This window comes from Haliotis rubra, unplaced genomic scaffold (genome assembly GCF_003918875.1).
Source record: "Haliotis rubra isolate DU_JTF1 unplaced genomic scaffold, ASM391887v1 Scf258, whole genome shotgun sequence".
Lineage (NCBI taxonomy): Eukaryota > Metazoa > Mollusca > Gastropoda > Lepetellida > Haliotidae > Haliotis > Haliotis rubra.
Window position 1 is genome coordinate 613021 of NW_025766647.1, and position 20106 is coordinate 633126.

General features: G+C 45.1%; 1 protein-coding gene across 2 annotated transcripts; it reads right to left on the bottom strand.

Annotated features, from left to right (window-relative positions):
- Positions 1-206: 206 nt before the first annotated feature.
- Positions 207-18080, bottom strand: LOC124279891 (cytochrome c oxidase assembly protein COX18, mitochondrial-like). Of its 2 annotated transcripts, XM_046715773.1 has the most exons (4): positions 17916-18080; positions 3812-3916; positions 1177-1274; positions 207-1072 (listed from the first exon to the last, which is right to left on the bottom strand). In XM_046715773.1, exons 1-4 carry the CDS (start codon positions 18063-18065, stop codon positions 1069-1071), a joined length of 357 nt encoding a protein of 118 aa, XP_046571729.1. In that variant the 5' UTR covers positions 18066-18080; the 3' UTR covers positions 207-1068. The 2 variants fall into 2 exon arrangements, with proteins under 2 accessions (XP_046571729.1, XP_046571728.1); XM_046715772.1 differs by having other exon boundaries at positions 207-1274.
- Between the last annotated feature and the right edge of the window lie 2026 nt (positions 18081-20106).

Sequence of the window (20106 nt, forward strand, 5' to 3'; positions counted from 1 at the left end):
CTGCTGAACTCTTCCACAGTAGTGAGTGCAGAAAGGCTTATGGCTATCTGCTGACCCCTTCCACAGGAGCGAGTGCAGAAAGGCTTATGGCTATCTGCTGAACTCTTCCACAGTAGTGAGTGCAGAAAGGCTTATGGCTATCTGCTGAACTCTTCCACAGTAGTGAGTGAAAGGCTTCTATGGCTAGAAAGTGCTTATGGCTATCTGCTGAACTCTTCCACAGGAGTGAGTGCAGAAAGGCTTATGGCTATCTGCTGAACTCTTCCACAGTAGTGAGTGCAGAAAGGCTTATGGCTATCTGCTGAACTCTTCCACAGTAGTGAGTGCAGAAAGGCTTATGGCTATCTGCTGACCCCTTTCAGCGATGACCACACAGACAACACACATCATATATACACATGGTAGAATACAACTGTCTTCATCACATAGACTATCACAGTCATAAATCCTTACATAAATACTTCACACAACTACACACTTCTTGTGATGACATCTTTCAAGAACACCTCCTGCAAGAACAACTCTCATAGTGGCCTTCTGTGGTGACATCTTACCATCATGACACATGTCATTGTAATGAACGATGGTGTTGATAGTACCTGCATCCAAAAGAACCTGAAAAGAACTCCAGTGCCCAATTTCAAAGGTAAATCTTGAGAGTTACCTCCTCTGGTCAGAAACACAATTCCTTGACCCTGGACTTCTACTGATACACACTACCCATGGTGGGGTCTTTGAACAATTGTCCAAGTAATGGCCTTTGTTATAACCGAAGCTGTAATGATGTATATTGAAATGTTTCCTCAACAAGGATTCCTTTTGTGCTGTCAGTTGGGGTCTGCTTTCTTCTTGATCACAGGTCAGGACAAAGGTGCTCGTTGCAGCGGAATCACTTCTGCAAACCCTAAAGAACATCATTTTGGCATCCCTAAAGCTGATCTCAAACATGCGACTCGGTGCAGGTCATCATTTTGGCATCCCTAATGCTAATCTCACATGAGACTCGGTGCAGGTCATCATTTTGGCATCCCTAAAGCTGATCTCACACATAAGACTCGGTGCAGGTCATCATTTTGGCATCCCTAATGCTGATCTCACACGTGAGTCTCGGTGCAGGTCATCATTTTGGCATCCCTAAAGCTGATCTCACACGTGAGTCTCGGTGCAGGTCATCATTTTGGCATCCCTAAAGCTGATCTCACACGTGAGTCTCGGAGCAGGAGGAACTGGGCAAAGGTGAAGAGGCTGGAACAGGCCCAGTAGAAACACATACTCTGCAAGATAACAGAAGAATCAGAGTTCCACATGTCCAGATTCCCTGTGAAAGGACAAAGGAAAGACCCAAACTATACTTTGCGAAAAGGAACCCTTAGTGCAAAACAGTGGGTTACAACAACCACCCTGCTACCCCACAAACACAACATCTAGCTTCCTTACTAGGACCATACCATGCAACCCTGCTTGCCCCGCACTCCAGCTACCTAGACAACCCTCCCCCAACTCTCCCCCAAATCTACCCAGCTCACACTCCATACCATATTCTGCAAGCACTCAATGCAGCGGTCCTTTTAGGACCTTGCCAAGCTAGATATCTTTCTTCCTACCTTTCTAGATCCCAACAAGCTACAATACTAGCCCCCACTCAGTGACTCTGCTATCCCCCACCCAGTGACTGTCCTATTCTCCAATCTACTGATTCCCCCCAACTCATTGACCCTACTAGCTGCCCACCCATTGGCCCTGCTTGCCTACCCCACCCATTGATCTTTCTAGCCCCTCCTGTAGACCCTGCTAGCCCACCCCACCCACTGACCTTGTTAGCCCCACCTAATGACCCTACTAGTAGAGTGCCCCACCCACTGACCCTGCTAGTCTGCCCCATCCATTGCTCCTGCCAGTGGCGCCACCCCCACCCTCCAACCCACTGACCTGCCCCACCCATTGACCCTGCAAACTCCCCACCCATTGCCCTGGCTCACCCATTGACCCTGCTAGCTACTATTGCCTTTGCTAGCCCCTACCATTGACCCTGCTAGCCCCCATCCATTGACCCTGCCAGCCCCCACCCATTGACCCTGCTTCTCCCCCATTGACCCTGCTAGTCTGCTCCCCTGTTGGCTAGCTCCCTCACCCATTGACCCCACTGCTTAGCTCCCCACCCATTGACCCTGTGTTAGTCTGCTCCCACCCATTGACCCTGCTTAGTCCCCACCCATGCCCTAGCTCAACTCTCCAATTGACCCTGCTAGCTCCCCACCCATTGACTGAACCTGCTGGCCCCCACCCACCCTCCTTGACCCTGCTAGCCCCCACCCATTGACCTCATTGACCCCATTGAGCTATCCCCCACCCATTGACCCTGACACCCATGCTAGCTAGCCCCAACCATTGACCCTGCTAGTCTGCCCCACCATTGACCCTACTAGCCTCCTACCCATTGACCCTGCTAGCTCCCAACCTGACCCTGCTATCTCCTACCCATTGACCCCTAGCACTCATTGACCTGCTAGCCCCAACCCATTGACCATGCTAGCCCCCACCCATTGACCATGCTAGCCTCCACCCATTGGACCCATTGACCCTGCTAGCCCCCACTCCATTGACCCTGCTGCACCCCACCCATTGACCCTGCTTAGCCTCTACCCCATTGACCCTGCTAGCTAGCCCCATTGGACTCATTGACCCTGCTAGCTCCTGCCACCCATTGACCCTGCTAAGCCCCACCCATTGACCCTGCTAGCCCCCACCCATTGACCCTGCTAGTCTGCTTCACCCATTGACCCTGCCCCACCCATTGACCCTGCTAGCTCCCCACCCACTGACCCTGCTAGCCCCCACCCATTGACCCTGCTTGCTCCCACCCCATTGACCCCTGCCAGGCCCCACCCATTGACCCTGCTAGCCCCAACCCATTGACCCTGCTGCTTGCCCCTGCTAACCCCACTGACCCTGCTAGCTCCCACACCCATTGACCCTGCTTGCTCCCCACCCCATTGACCCTGCTAGCCCCCCACCCATTGACCTGCCTGCTTGACCCTGCTGGCCCCACTGACCCTGCTGGCCCCCCCCATTGACCCTGTTAGCTCCTCCACCATTGACCCTGCTTGCCTGCACCCCATTGACCCTGCTAGGCCCCCACCCATTGACCCTGCTGGCTCCCCACCCATTGACCCTGCTGGCCCCTCACCCACTGACCCTGCTTAGTCCCCACCCATTGACCCTGTTGGCTCCCACTCACTGACCCTGCTGGCTCCCCACTATTGACCCTGCTTGCCCCACCCATTGACCCTGCTAGCCCCCACCCATTGACCCCTGTTGCTCCCCACCCATTGACCTGTTGGCTCCCCCACTCATTGACCCTCTCTGCCCAACCCATTGACCCTGCTGCCAGCCACACCCTGACCCTGTTGCCCCCACCCATTGACCCTGTTGGCTCCCAACCCATTGACCCTGTTGGTTCCCCCATCCATTGACCCTGACAGTGCTAATTGGACCCACCTGGCTCCAACCCATTGACCCTGCTGGCCCCCACCCATTGACCCTGCTGGCTCCCCACCCACCCCTGTGACCCTGCTGGTCTGCCCACCCATTGACCCTGCCAGCCCCCACCCATTGACCCTGCTGGCCCCCACCCATTGACCTCTGCTAGCCTCCACCCATTGACCCTGCTAACCCCCACCCATTGACCCTGCTAACCCTCACCCATTGACCCTGCTAGACTCCACCCATTGACCCTGCTAGACTCCACCCATTGACCCTGCTAGACCCCACCCAGTTTCTCTCTTAAGAACACAAAACCAGTGCCACCTACACACGGAACAATGGCTGCTATGGGAATCAGGATCACAGTTGTGCCACGCCATACGTTTTTGGCGACCTTTTGCAGTTTTGTTGGAGACTGTATCTTAAACTGCATCTGAAACAGAAACACAAAACCCCCTTCAACAAGAGCCGCTGTAACAGCATCTAATAATTCCATTTTTTTAATAGCACTGTGGTGATGAAAACTGGAAAATAATACAGGAACGCTTGATCTTTCATGTGATCCTTTATTTGTTTCTCACAGTATTTGATGGAATGTCTCACCTCTAACATGTTGAGATGAAATGTCTCACCTCTAGCATGTGATCGAATGTCTCACCTCTAGCATAATGAGATGGAATGCATCACCTCTACTGGCAAACAAGGATAAGTTGGGCCAGCACAGAGAACGCGTTTACAAGAAGTAGGTGGTGCATGGCAATGAGCAAACCCATTTGGTTTGTGAAAGGTAGAACACATGTAGGTTAGTGCACGTGCATTGCATTACGATGAAATTGATTCCGTGCGTAGCTGCACACACCTTGCTCATAAGACTCTCAAGGTACGGTGTAGCAAGTCAATGCGACTCTAACATGATGAGACTGATGCCATGTGGCTCACCTCTAGCATGTTATCCTTGAGATGGAATGTGCCACCTCTAGCATAATGAGATGGAATGTCTCACCTCTAGCATGATGAGATGGAATGTCTCACCTCTAGCATGATGAGATGGAATGTCTCACCTCTAGTATGTTGAGATGGAATGTCTCACCTCTAGCATAATGAGATGGAATGTCTCACCTCTAGCATGATGAGATGGAATGTCTCACCTCTAGCATGATGAGATGAAATGTCTCACCTCTAGCATGATGAGATGGAATGTCTCACCTCTAGCATGATGAGATGGAATGTCTCACCTCTAGCATGATGAGATGGAATGTCTCACCTCTAGCATGATGAGATGGAATGTCTCACCTCTAGCATGATGAGATGGAATGTCTCACCTCTAGCATGATGAGATGGAATGTCTCACCTCTAGCATGATGAGATGGAATGTCTCACCTCTAGCATGATGAGATGGAATGTCTCACCTCTAGCATGATGAGATGGAATGTCTCACCTCTAGCATGTTGAGATGGAATGTCTCACCTCTAGCATGTTGAGATGGAATGTCTCACCTCTAGCATGATGAGATGGAATGTCTCACCTCTAGCATGTTGAGATGAAATGTCTCACCTCTAGCATGTTGAGATGGAATGTCTCACCTCTAGCATGTTGAGATGAAATGTCTCACCTCTAGCATGATGAGATGAAATGTCTCACCTCTAGCATGTTGAGATGGAATGTCTCACCTCTAGCATGTTGAGATGGAATGTCTCACCTCTAGCATGTTGAGATGGAATGTCTCACCTCTAGCATGTTGAGATGGAATGTCTCACCTCTAGCATGATGAGATGGAATGTCTCACCTCTAGCATGTTGAGATGGAATGTCTCACCTCTAGCATGTTGAGATGGAATGTCTCACCTCTAGCATGATGAGATGGAATGTCTCACATCTAGCATGTTGAGATGGAATGTCTCACCTCTAGCATGTTGAGATGGAATGTCTCACCTCTAGCATGTTGAGATGGAATGTCTCACCTCTAGCATGATGAGATGAAATGTCTCACCTCTAGCATGATGAGATGAAATGTCTCAGCTCTAGCATGATGAGATGGAATGTCTCACCTCTAGCATGTTGAGATGAAATGTCTCACCTCTAGCATGTTGAGATGAAATGTCTCACCTCTAGCATGATGAGATGAAATGTCTCACCTCTAGCATGTTGAGATGAAATGTTTCACCTCTAGCATGATGAGATGGAATGTCTCACCTCTAGTATGATGAGATGGAATGTCTCACCTCTAGCATGTTGAGATGAAATGTCTCACCTCTAGCATGATGAGATGAAATGTCTCACCTCTAGCATGTTGAGATGGAATGTCTCACCTCTAGCATGATGAGATGGAATGTCTCACCTCTAGCATGATGAGATGGAATGTCTCACCTCTAGCATGATGAGATGGAATGTCTCACCTCTAGCATAATGAGATGGAATGTCTCACCTCTAGCATGAGATGGAATGTCTCACCTCTAGCATGTTGAGATGGAATGTGTCACCTCTAGCATGATGAGATGGAATGTCTCACCTCTAGCATAATGAGATGGAATGTCTCACCTCTAGCATGAGATGGAATGTCTCACCTCTAGCATGATGAGATGAAATGTCTCACCTCTAGCATGATGAGATGAAATGTCTCACCTCTAGCATGATGTGATGGAATGTCTCACCTCTAGCATGAGATGGAATGTCTCACCTCTAGCATGATAAGATGAAATGGTTCACCTCTAGCATGATGAGATGAAATGTCTCACCTCTAGCATGATGAGATGAAATGTCTCACCTCTAGCATGTTGAGATGAAATGTCTCACATCTAGCATGATGAGATGGAATGTCTCACCTCTAGCATGATGAGATGAAATGTCTCACCTCTAGCATGATGAGATGAAATGTCTCACCTCTAGCATGTTGAGATGGAATGTCTCACCTCTAGCATAATGAGATGGAATGTCTCACCTCTAGCATAATGAGATGGAATGTCTCACCTCTAGCATGAGATGGAATGTCTCACCTCTAGCATGATGAGATGGAATGTGTCACCTCTAGCATGATGAGATGGAATGTCTCACCTCTAGCATAATGAGATGGAATGTCTCACCTCTAGCATGAGATGGAATGTCTCACCTCTAGCATGTTGAGATGGAATGTGTCACCTCTAGCATGATGAGATGGAATGTCTCACCTCTAGCATAATGAGATGGAATGTCTCACCTCTAGCATGAGATGGAATGTCTCACCTCTAGCATGATGAGATGAAATGTCTCACCTCTAGCATGATGAGATGAAATGTCTCACCTCTAGCATGATGTGATGGAATGTCTCACCTCTAGCATGAGATGGAATGTCTCACATCTAGCATGATGAGATGAAATGGTTCACCTCTAGCATGATGAGATGAAATGTCTCACCTCTAGCATGATGAGATGAAATGTCTCACATCTAGCATGATGAGATGAAATGTCTCACCTCTAGCATGATGTGATGGAATGTCTCACCTCTAGCATGAGATGGAATGTCTCACCTCTAGCATGATGAGATGAAATGGTTCACCTCTAGCATGATGAGATGAAATGTCTCACCTCTAGCATGATGAGATGAAATGTCTCACCTCTAGCATGTTGAGATGGAATGTCTCACCTCTAGCATGATGAGATGGAATGTCTCACCTCTAGCATGATGAGATGAAATGTCTCACCTCTAGCATGATGAGATGAAATGTCTCACCTCTAGCATGATGAGATGGAATGTCTCACCTCTAGCATGATGAGATGGAATGTCTCACCTCTAGCATGATGAGATGAAATGTCTCACCTCTAGCATGATGAGATGAAATGTCTCACCTCTAGCATGATGAGATGAAATGTCTCACCTCTAGCATGATCAGATGAAATGTCTCACATCTAGCATGATGATATGGAATGTCTCACCTCTAGCATGATGAGATGGAATATCTCACCTCTAGCATGATGAGATGAAATGTCTCACCTCTAGCATGATGAGATGAAATGTCTCACCTCTAGCATGATGAGATGGAATATCTCACCTCTAGCATGATGAGATGAAATGTCTCACCTCTAGCATGTTGAGATGGAATATCTCACCTCTAGCATGATGAGATGAAATGTCTCACCTCTAGCATGATGAGATGGAATGTCTCACCTCTAGCATGATGAGATGGAATGTCTCACCTCTAGCATGAGATGGAATGTCTCACCTCTAGCATGATGAGATGAAATGTCTCAGCTCTAGCATGATGAGATGGAATGTCTCACCTCTAGCATGTTGAGATGAAATGTCTCACCTCTAGCATGTTGAGATGAAATGTCTCACCTCTAGCATGATGAGATGAAATGTCTCACCTCTAGCATGTTGAGATGAAATGTTTCACCTCTAGCATGATGAGATGGAATGTCTCACCTCTAGTATGATGAGATGGAATGTCTCACCTCTAGCATGTTGAGATGAAATGTCTCACCTCTAGCATGATGAGATGAAATGTCTCACCTCTAGCATGTTGAGATGGAATGTCTCACCCCTAGCATGATGAGATGGAATGTCTCACCTCTAGCATGATGAGATGGAATGTCTCACCTCTAGCATGATGAGATGGAATGTCTCACCTCTAGCATAATGAGATGGAATGTCTCACCTCTAGCATGAGATGGAATGTCTCACCTCTAGCATGTTGAGATGGAATGTGTCACCTCTAGCATGATGAGATGGAATGTCTCACCTCAGCATAATGAGATGGAATGTCTCACCTCTAGCATGAGATGGAATGTCTCACCTCTAGCATGATGAGATGAAATGTCTCACCTCTAGCATGATGAGATGAAATGTCTCACCTCTAGCATGATGTGATGGAATGTCTCACCTCTAGCATGAGATGGAATGTCTCACCTCTAGCATGATGAGATGAAATGGTTCACCTCTAGCATGATGAGATGAAATGTCTCACCTCTAGCATGATGAGATGAAATGTCTCACCTCTAGCATGTTGAGATGAAATGTCTCACATCTAGCATGATGAGATGGAATGTCTCACCTCTAGCATGATGAGATGAAATGTCTCACCCCTAGCATGATGAGATGAAATGTCTCACCTCTAGCATGTTGAGATGGAATGTCTCACCTCTAGCATAATGAGATGGAATGTCTCACCCCAGCATAATGAGATGGAATGTCTCACCTCTAGCATGAGATGGAATGTCTCACCTCTAGCATGATGAGATGGAATGTGTCACCTCTAGCATGATGAGATGGAATGTCTCACCTCTAGCATAATGAGATGGAATGTCTCACCTCTAGCATGAGATGGAATGTCTCACCTCTAGCATGTTGAGATGGAATGTGTCACCTCTAGCATGATGAGATGGAATGTCTCACCTCTAGCATAATGAGATGGAATGTCTCACCTCTAGCATGAGATGGAATGTCTCACCTCTAGCATGATGAGATGAAATGTCTCACCTCTAGCATGATGAGATGAAATGTCTCACCTCTAGCATGATGTGATGGAATGTCTCACCTCTAGCATGAGATGGAATGTCTCACATCTAGCATGATGAGATGAAATGGTTCACCTCTAGCATGATGAGATGAAATGTCTCACCTCTAGCATGATGAGATGAAATGTCTCACCTCTAGCATGATGAGATGGAATGTCTCACCTCTAGCATGATGAGATGGAATGTCTCACCTCTAGCATGATGAGATGAAATGTCTCACCTCTAGCATGTTGAGATGGAATATCTCACCTCTAGCATGATGAGATGAAATGTCTCACCTCTAGCATGATGAGATGGAATATCTCACCTCTAGCATGATGAGATGAAATGTCTCACCTCTAGCATGTTGAGATGGAATATCTCACCTCTAGCATGATGAGATGAAATGTCTCACCTCTAGCATGATGAGATGGAATGTCTCACCTCTAGCATGATGAGATGGAATGTCTCACCTCTAGCATGAGATGGAATGTCTCACCTCTAGCATGATGAGATGAAATGTCTCAGCTCTAGCATGATGAGATGGAATGTCTCACCTCTAGCATGTTGAGATGAAATGTCTCACCTCTAGCATGTTGAGATGAAATGTCTCACCTCTGAGCATGATGAGATGAAATGTCTCACCTCTAGCATGTTGAGATGAAATGTTTCACCTCTAGCATGATGAGATGGAATGTCTCACCTCTAGTATGATGAGATGGAATGTCTCACCTCTAGCATGTTGAGATGAAATGTCTCACCTCTAGCATGATGAGATGAAATGTCTCACCTCTAGCATGTTGAGATGGAATGTCTCACCTCTAGCATGATGAGATGGAATGTCTCACCTCTAGCATGATGAGATGGAATGTCTCACCTCTAGCATGATGAGATGGAATGTCTCACCTCTAGCATAATGAGATGGAATGTCTCACCTCTAGCATGAGATGGAATGTCTCACCTCTAGCATGTTGAGATGGAATGTGTCACCTCTAGCATGATGAGATGGAATGTCTCACCTCTAGCATAATGAGATGGAATGTCTCACCTCTAGCATGAGATGGAATGTCTCACCTCTAGCATGATGAGATGAAATGTCTCACCTCTAGCATGATGAGATGAAATGTCTCACCTCTAGCATGATGTGATGGAATGTCTCACCCCAGCATGAGATGGAATGTCTCACCTCTAGCATGATGAGATGAAATGGTTCACCTCTAGCATGATGAGATGAAATGTCTCACCTCTAGCATGATGAGATGAAATGTCTCACCTCTAGCATGTTGAGATGAAATGTCTCACATCTAGCATGATGAGATGGAATGTCTCACCTCTAGCATGATGAGATGAAATGTCTCACCTCTAGCATGATGAGATGAAATGTCTCACCTCTAGCATGTTGAGATGGAATGTCTCACCTCTAGCATAATGAGATGGAATGTCTCACCTCTAGCATAATGAGATGGAATGTCTCACCTCTAGCATGAGATGGAATGTCTCACCTCTAGCATGATGAGATGGAATGTGTCACCTCTAGCATGATGAGATGGAATGTCTCACCTCTAGCATAATGAGATGGAATGTCTCACCTCTAGCATGAGATGGAATGTCTCACCTCTAGCATGTTGAGATGGAATGTGTCACCTCTAGCATGATGAGATGGAATGTCTCACCTCTAGCATAATGAGATGGAATGTCTCACCTCTAGCATGAGATGGAATGTCTCACCTCTAGCATGATGAGATGAAATGTCTCACCTCTAGCATGATGAGATGAAATGTCTCCCCTCTAGCATGATGTGATGGAATGTCTCACCTCTAGCATGAGATGGAATGTCTCACATCTAGCATGATGAGATGAAATGGTTCACCTCTAGCATGATGAGATGAAATGTCTCACCTCTAGCATGATGAGATGAAATGTCTCACCTCTAGCATGATGAGATGAAATGTCTCACCTCTAGCATGATGTGATGGAATGTCTCACCTCTAGCATGAGATGGAATGTCTCACCTCTAGCATGATGAGATGAAATGGTTCACCTCTAGCATGATGAGATGAAATGTCTCACCTCTAGCATGATGAGATGAAATGTCTCACCTCTAGCATGTTGAGATGGAATGTCTCACCTCTAGCATGATGAGATGGAATGTCTCACCTCTAGCATGATGAGATGAAATGTCTCACCTCTAGCATGATGAGATGAAATGTCTCACCTCTAGCATGATGAGATGGAATGTCTCACCTCTAGCATGATGAGATGGAATGTCTCACCTCTAGCATGATGAGATGAAATGTCTCACCTCTAGCATGATGAGATGAAATGTCTCACCTCTAGCATGATGAGATGAAATGTCTCACCTCTAGCATGATCAGATGAAATGTCTCACATCTAGCATGATGATATGGAATGTCTCACCTCTAGCATGATGAGATGGAATATCTCACCTCTAGCATGATGAGATGAAATGTCTCACCTCTAGCATGTTGAGATGGAATATCTCACCTCTAGCATGATGAGATGAAATGTCTCACCTCTAGCATGATGAGATGGAATATCTCACCTCTAGCATGATGAGATGAAATGTCTCACCTCTAGCATGTTGAGATGGAATATCTCACCTCTAGCATGATGAGATGAAATGTCTCACCTCTAGCATGATGAGATGGAATGTCTCACCTCTAGCATGATGAGATGGAATGTCTCACCTCTAGCATGAGATGGAATGTCTCACCTCTAGCATGATGAGATGAAATGTCTCACCTCTAGCATGATGAGATGGAATGTCTCACCTCTAGCATGATGAGATGAAATGTCTCACCTCTAGCATGATGAGATGGAATGTCTCACCTCTAGCATGATGAGATGAAATGTCTCACCTCTAGCATGATGAGATGGAATGTCTCACCTCTAGCATGATGAGATGGAATGTCTCACCTCTAGCATGATGAGATGGAATGTCTCACCTCTAGCATGATGAGATGAAATGTCTCACCTCTAGCATGATGAGATGGAATGACTCACCTCTAGCATGATGAGATGAAATGTCTCACCTCTAGCATGATGAGATGGAATGTCTCACCTCTAGCATGATGAGATGAAATGTCTCACCTCTAGCATGATGAGATGGAATGTCTCACCTCTAGCATGATGAGATGAAATGTCTCACCTCTAGCATGTTGAGATGGAATGTCTCACCTCTAGCATGATGAGATGAAATGTCTCACCTCTAGCATGATGAGATGAAATGTCTCACCTCTAGCATGATGAGATGGAATGTCTCACCTCTAGCATGATGAGATGAAATGTCTCACCTCTAGCATGTTGAGATGGAATGTCTCACCTCTAGCATGATGAGATGGAATGTCTCACCTCTAGCATGATGAGATGGAATGTCTCACCTCTAGCATGATGAGATGGAATATCTCACCTCTAGCATGTTGAGATGGAATGTCTCACCTCTAGCATGTTGAGATGGAATGTCTCACCTCTAGCATGTTGAGATGGAATATCTCACCTCTAGCATGTTGAGATGAAATGTCTCACCTCTAGCATGATGAGATGGAATGTCTCACCTCTAGCATGATGAGATGGAATATCTCACCTCTAGCATGATGAGATGGAATGTCTCACCTCTAGCATGATGAGATGAAATGTCTCACCTCTAGCATGATGAGATGGAATGTGTCACCTCTAGCATGATGAGATGAAATGTCTCACCTCTAGCATGATGAGATGAAATATCTCACCTCTAGCATGTTGAGATGGAATGTCTCACCTCTAGCATGATGAGATGGAATGTCTCACCTCTAGCATGATGAGATGGAATGTCTCACCTCTAGCATGATGAGATGGAATGTCTCACCTCTAGCATGATGAGATGGAATGTCTCACCTCTAGCATGTTGAGATGGAATGTCTCACCTCTAGCATGTTGAGATGGAATGTCTCACCTCTAGCATGATGAGATGGAATGTCTCACCTCTAGCATGATGAGATGGAATGTCTCACCTCTAGCATGATGAGATGAAATGTCTCACCTCTAGCATGATGAGATGGAATATCTCACCTCTAGCATGATGAGATGAAATGTCTCACCTCTAGCATGATGAGATGGAATGTCTCACCTCTAGCATGATGAGATGAAATGTCTCACCTCTAGCATGATGAGATGGAATGTCTCACCTCTAGTATGATGAGATGGAATGTCTCACCTCTAGCATGATGAGATGAAATGTCTCACCTCTAGCATGATGAGATGGAATGTCTCACCTCTAGCATAATGAGATGGAATGTCTCACCTCTAGCATGTTGAGATGAAATGTCTCACCTCTAGCATGTTGAGATGGAATGTCTCACCTCTAGTATGATGAGATGAAATGTCTCACCTCTAGCATGTTGAGATGGAATGTCTCACCTCTAGCATGATGAGATGGAATGTCTCACCTCTAGTATGATGAGATGGAATGTCTCACCTCTAGCATGATGAGATGGAATGTCTCACCTCTAGCATGAGATGAAATGTCTCACCTCTAGCATAATGAGATGGAATGTCTCACCTCTAGCATGAGATGAAATGTCTCACCTCTAGCATGTTGAGATGGAATGTCTCACCTCTAGCATGATGAGATGAAATGTCTCACCTCTAGTATGATGAGATGGAATGTCTCACCTCTAGCATGATGAGATGGAATGTCTCACCTCTAGCATGAGATGAAATGTCTCACCTCTAGCATAATGAGATGGAATGTCTCACCTCTAGCATGAGATGAAATGTCTCACCTCTAGCATGATGAGATGGAATGTCTCACCTCTAGCATGAGATGAAATGTCTCACCTCTAGCATGATGAGATGAAATGTCTCACCTCTAGCATGATGAGATGGAATGTCTCACCTCTAGCATGATGAGATGGAATATCTCACCTCTAGCATGATGAGATGAAATGTCTCACCTCTAGCATGATGAGATGGAATGTCTCACCTCTAGCATGATGAGATGGAATGTCTCACCTCTAGCATGATGAGATGGAATGTCTCACCTCTAGCATGATGAGATGGAATGTCTCACCTCTAGCATGATGAGATGAAATGTCTCACCTCTAGCATGATGAGATGGAATGTCTCACCTCTAGTATGATGAGATGGAATGTCTCACCTCTAGCATGTTGAGATGGAATGTCTCACCTCTAGCATGATGAGATGGAATGTCTCACCTCTAGCATGATGAGATGAAATGTCTCACCTCTAGCATGATGAGATGAAATGTCTCACCTCTAGCATGATGAGATGAAATGTCTCACCTCTAGCATGATGAGATGGAATGTCTCACCTCTAGCATGTTGAGATGAAATATCTCACCTCTAGCATGATGAGATGAAATGTCTCACCTCTAGCATGATGAGATGGAATGTCTCACCTCTAGCATGTTGAGATGGAATGTCTCACCTCTAGCATGTTGAGATGGAATGTCTCACCTCTAGTATGATGAGATGGAATGTCTCATCTCTAGCATGAGATGGAATATCTCACCTCTAGCATGATGAGATGAAATGTCTCACCTCTAGCATGATGAGATGGAATGTCTCACCTCTAGTATGATGAGATGGAATGTCTCACCTCTAGCATGATGAGATGGAATGTCTCACCTCTAGCATAATGAGATGGAATGTCTCACCTCTAGCATGAGATGAAATGTCTCACCTCTAGCATGATGAGATGAAATGTCTCACCTCTAGCATGATGAGATGAAATGTCTCACCTCTAGCATGATGAGATGGAATGTCTCACCTCTAGCATGATGAGATGGAATATCTCACCTCTAGCATGATGAGATGAAATGTCTCACCTCTAGCATGATGAGATGGAATGTCTCACCTCTAGTATGATGAGATGGAATGTCTCACCTCTAGCATGATGAGATGGAATGTCTCACCTCTAGCATAATGAGATGGAATGTCTCACCTCTAGCATGAGATGAAATGTCTCACCTCTAGCATGATGAGATGAAATGTCTCACCTCTAGCATGATGAGATGAAATGTCTCACCTCTAGCATGATGAGATGGAATGTCTCACCTCTAGCATGATGAGATGGAATATCTCACCTCTAGCATGATGAGATGAAATGTCTCACCTCTAGCATGATGAGATCGAATGTCTCACCTCTAGTATGATGAGATGGAATGTCTCACCTCTAGCATGATGAGATGGAATGTCTCACCTCTAGTATGATGAGATGGAATGTCTCACCTCTAGCATGATGAGATGAAATGTCTCACCTCTAGCATGATGAGATGAAATGTCTCACCTCTAGCATGATGAGATGGAATGTCTCACCTCTAGCATAATGAGATGGAATGTCTCACCTCTAGCATGAGATGAAATGTCTCACCTCTAGCATGATGAGATGAAATGTCTCACCTCTAGCATGATGAGATGGAATGTCTCACCTCTAGCATAATGAGATGGAATGTCTCACCTCTAGCATGAGATGGAATGTCTCACCTCTAGTATGATGAGATGGAATGTCTCACCTCTAGCATGATGAGATGGAATGTCTCACTTCTAGTATGATGAGATGGAATGTCTCACCTCTAGCATGATGAGATGGAATGTCTCACCTCTAGCATAATGAGATGGAATGTCTCACCTCTAGCATGAGATGAAATGTCTCACCTCTAGCATGATGAGATGAAATGTCTCACCTCTAGCATGATGAGATGAAATGTCTCACCTCTAGCATGATGAGATGGAATGTCTCACCTCTAGCATGAGATGAAATGTCTCACCTCTAGCATGATGAGATGAAATGTCTCACCTCTAGCATGATGAGATGAAATGTCTCACCTCTAGCATGATGAGATGGAATGTCTCACCTCTAGCATGATGAGATGGAATGTCTCACCTCTAGCATGATGAGATGGAATGTCTCACCTCTAGCATGATGAGATGGAATGTCTCACCTCTAGCATAATGAGATGGAATGTCTCACCTCTAGCATGAGATGAAATGTCTCACCTCTAGCATGATGAGATGAAATGTCTCACCTCTAGCATGATGAGATGAAATGTCTCACCTCTAGCATGATGAGATGAAATGTCTCACCTCTAGCATGATGAGATGGAATGTCTCACCTCTAGCATGATGAGATGGAATGTCTCACCTCTAGCATGATGAGATGGAATATCTCACCTCTAGCATGATGAGATGAAATGTCTCACCTCTAGCATGAGATGAAATGTCTCACCTCTAGCATGATGAGATGAAATGTCTCACCTCTAGCATGATGAGATGAAATGTCTCACCTCTAGCATGATGAGATGAAATGTCTCACCTCTAGCATGATGAGATGGAATGTCTCACCTCTAGCATGATGAGATGGAATGTCTCACCTCTAGCATGATGAGATGGAATATCTCACCTCTAGCATGTTGAGATGAAATGTCTCACCTCTAGCATGATGAGATGAAATGTCTCACCTCTAGCATGTTGAGATGAAATGTCTCACCTCTAGCATGATGAGATGGAATGTCTCACCTCTAGTATGATGAGATGGAATGTCTCACCTCTAGCATGATGAGATGAAATGTCTCACCTCTAGCATGATGAGATGGAATGTCTCACCTCTAGCATGATGAGATGGAATGTCTCACCTCTAGCATGATGAGATGAAATGTCTCACCTCTAGCATGTTGAGATGGAATATCTCACCTCTAGCATGATGAGATGAAATGTCTCACCTCTAGCATGATGAGATGGAATGTCTCACCTCTAGCATGATGAGATGAAATGTCTCACCTCTAGCATGATGAGATGGAATGTCTCACCTCTAGTATGATGAGATGGAATGTCTCACCTCTAGCATGATGAGATGAAATGTCTCAGCTCTAGCATGATGTGATGGAATGTCTCACCTCTAGCATGATGAGATGAAATGTCTCACCTCTAGCATGATGAGATGGAATGTCTCACCTCTAGCATAATGAGATGGAATGTCTCACCTCTAGCATGAGATGAAATGTCTCACCTCTAGCATGATGAGATGAAATGTCTCACCTCTAGCATGATGAGATGGAATGTCTCACCTCTAGCATGAGATGAAATGTCTCACCTCTAGCATAATGAGATGGAATGTCTCACCTCTAGCATGAGATGAAATGTCTCACCTCTAGCATGATGAGATGAAATGTCTCACCTCTAGCATGTTGAGATGGAATGTCTCACCTCTAGCATGTTGAGATGGAATGTCTCACCTCTAGCATGATGAGATGAAATGTCTCACCTCTAGCATGATGAGATGGAATGTCTCACCTCTAGCATGATGAGATGGAATGTCTCACCTCTAGCATGATGAGATGGAATGTCTCACCTCTAGCATGATGAGATGAAATGTCTCACCTCTAGCATGATGAGATGAAATGTCTCACCTCTAGCATGATGAGATGAAATGTCTCACCTCTAGTATGATGAGATGGAATGTCTCACCTCTAGCATGATGAGATGGAATGTCTCACCTCTAGCATGAGATGAAATGTCTCACCTCTAGCATAATGAGATGGAATGTCTCACCTCTAGCATGAGATGAAATGTCTCACCTCTAGCATGATGAGATGAAATGTCTCACCTCTAGCATAATGAGATGGAATGTCTCACCTCTAGTATGATGAGATGAAATGTCTCACCTCTAGCATGAGATGAAATGTCTCACCTCTAGCATAATGAGATGAAATGTCTCACCTCTAGCATGATGAGATGGAATGTCTCACATCTAGCATGTTGAGATGGAATGTCTCACCTCTAGCATGAGATGAAATGTCTCACCTCTAGCATGATGAGATGGAATGTCTCACCTCTAGCATGTTGAGATGGAATGTCTCACCTCTAGCATGTTGAGATGAAATGTCTCACCTCTAGCATGATGAGATGAAATGTCTCACATCTAGCATGTTGAGATGGAATGTCTCACCTCTAGCATGATTAGGTTGATGAGTCCAACAGACAGAGGTAGTATGAAAGTAGGGTCTGGCACGGTGAGGTCTGTGAACCACAGGGTCCCTTCCGTCCTCAGCCCTGGACACAGGACCGGCGACTCTGCAGGGGTAATACATAACAGCATCAGACACTAACACAATACCCTTCTGTCCTCAGTCGAGGACAGAAATCGACTACATGACGGTGACTATATGACGGTGACTATATGATGGTGACTCTATGACAATGACTCTATGATGGTGACTATATATCATCGACTATATGACGGTGACTATATGATGGTGACTCTATGACAATGACTCTATGATGGTGACTATATATCATCGACTATATCACGGTGACTATATGATGGTGACTCTATGACAATGACTCTATGATGGTGACTATATGATGGTGACTATATATCATTGACTATAGGATGGTGACCACAGGGGCGTGTCACGCTTAGAAACAGCGTTAGAAAAACATAGGTATATAGACCCTACCCTATTACTATATAAAAGGAAAGGGGTGTAAAGACGGAACCACCCCCTCCTCAATCTAAGTTAGATTTCACCATGTAAACTATTTTTAAGGCCCCGTCGAGGCCTACGGATCAAAAGCGAGATGATTTCCCTACAAAAAGGGGTATAAATGGTCACAATCGGATCATTATTTCAAAAGTTATGCGCCACGACTCACCGAAAACAGCTACCTCCGCAATTCCAACCCAAAATCATGGATCACCCAAGACAGCGAAAACTCACCTATTAAATTCGTTTATTAATTCCAGCCACGTTGACAGCACCTATGTAGGGCTAGATTACAAATTTACTGCTCAGATCACTTGAATGTCAAGGCCATCTATGGCCGACAAGTGAGTGTGACTGCCGATGGTTTTGGAGAAAATGCCTGCTTACTGTCGAGGAAATGATTTGTAGATGTTGCAATAAGTTTTCAGACCCGTGGAATGGCGCTGCCGATCGAATCTAGCCCTACATAGGTGCTGTCAAAGTGGCTGGAATTAATAAACAAATTTAATAGGTGAGTTTTCGCTGTCTTGGGTGATCCATGATTTTGGCTTGGAATTGCGGAGGTAGCTGTTTTCGGTGAGTCGTGCCGATAACTTTTGAAATAATGATCCGATTGTGACCATTAATAGCTCATTTTGTAGGGAAATCATCTCGCTTTTGATCCGTAGGCCTCGACGGGGCCTTAAAAATAGTTTACATGGTGAAATCTAACTTAGATTGAGGAGGGGGTGGTTCTGTCTTTACACCCCTTTCCTTTTATATAGTACTAGGGTAGGGTCTATATGCCTATGTTTTTCTAACGCTGTTTCTAAGCGTGACACACCCCTGTGATGGTGACTATATGATGGTGACTATATATCATTGACTATAGGATGGTGACTATATGATGGTGAAAACTTGACAGTGACTACATCACAGTGACTATATGAGGGTGACTACATGACGGTGACTACATGACGTTGACTGTATGATGGTGACTATATGACGGTGACTATATGACGGTGACTATATGACAGTGACTACATGACGGTGACTACATGACGGTGACTACATGACAGTGACTACATGACGGTGACTACATGACAGTGACTACATGACGGTGACTATATGACAGTGACTACATGACGGTGACTACATGACAGTGACTACATGACGGTGACTACATGACGGTGACTACATGACAGTGACTACATGACGGTGATAGTGACTACATGACAGTGACAGTGACTACATGACAGTGACTACATGACAGTGACTATATGAGGGTGACTACATGACTTCATGACAGTGACTACATGACAGTGACTTCGACCAGCTGTATGATGGTGACTATATGATGACGGTGACTATATGATGACGGTGACTGACTACATGATGGTGACTACATGACAGTGACTACATGACAGTGACTACATGACGGTGACTACATGACAGTGACTACATGACGGTGACTATATGATGGTGACTACATGACAGTGACTACATGACAGTGACTACATCACAGTGACTAGATGACGGTGACTTCATGACGGTGACTATATGACGTTGACTGTATGATGGTGACTATATGACGGTGACTCTATGACAGTGACTACATCACAGTGACTCTATGACAGTGACTACATGACAGTGACTACATGACTGACGGCGACT

Excerpts from the sequence above, each read along its gene's own strand:
- LOC124279891 (XM_046715773.1), bottom strand. The coding sequence starts at position 18,065 with ATGCTGTTATGTATTACCCCTGCAGAGTCGCCGGTCCTGTGTCCAGGG. Across the intron at positions 3,917-17,915 it reads TCAACCTAATCATGCTAGAG|ATGCAGTTTAAGATACAGTC; the intron begins GTGAGACATTCC and ends TTTCTGTTTCAG. Across the intron at positions 1,275-3,811 it reads TAGCAGCCATTGTTCCGTGT|AGTATGTGTTTCTACTGGGC; the intron begins GTAGGTGGCACT and ends GTTATCTTGCAG.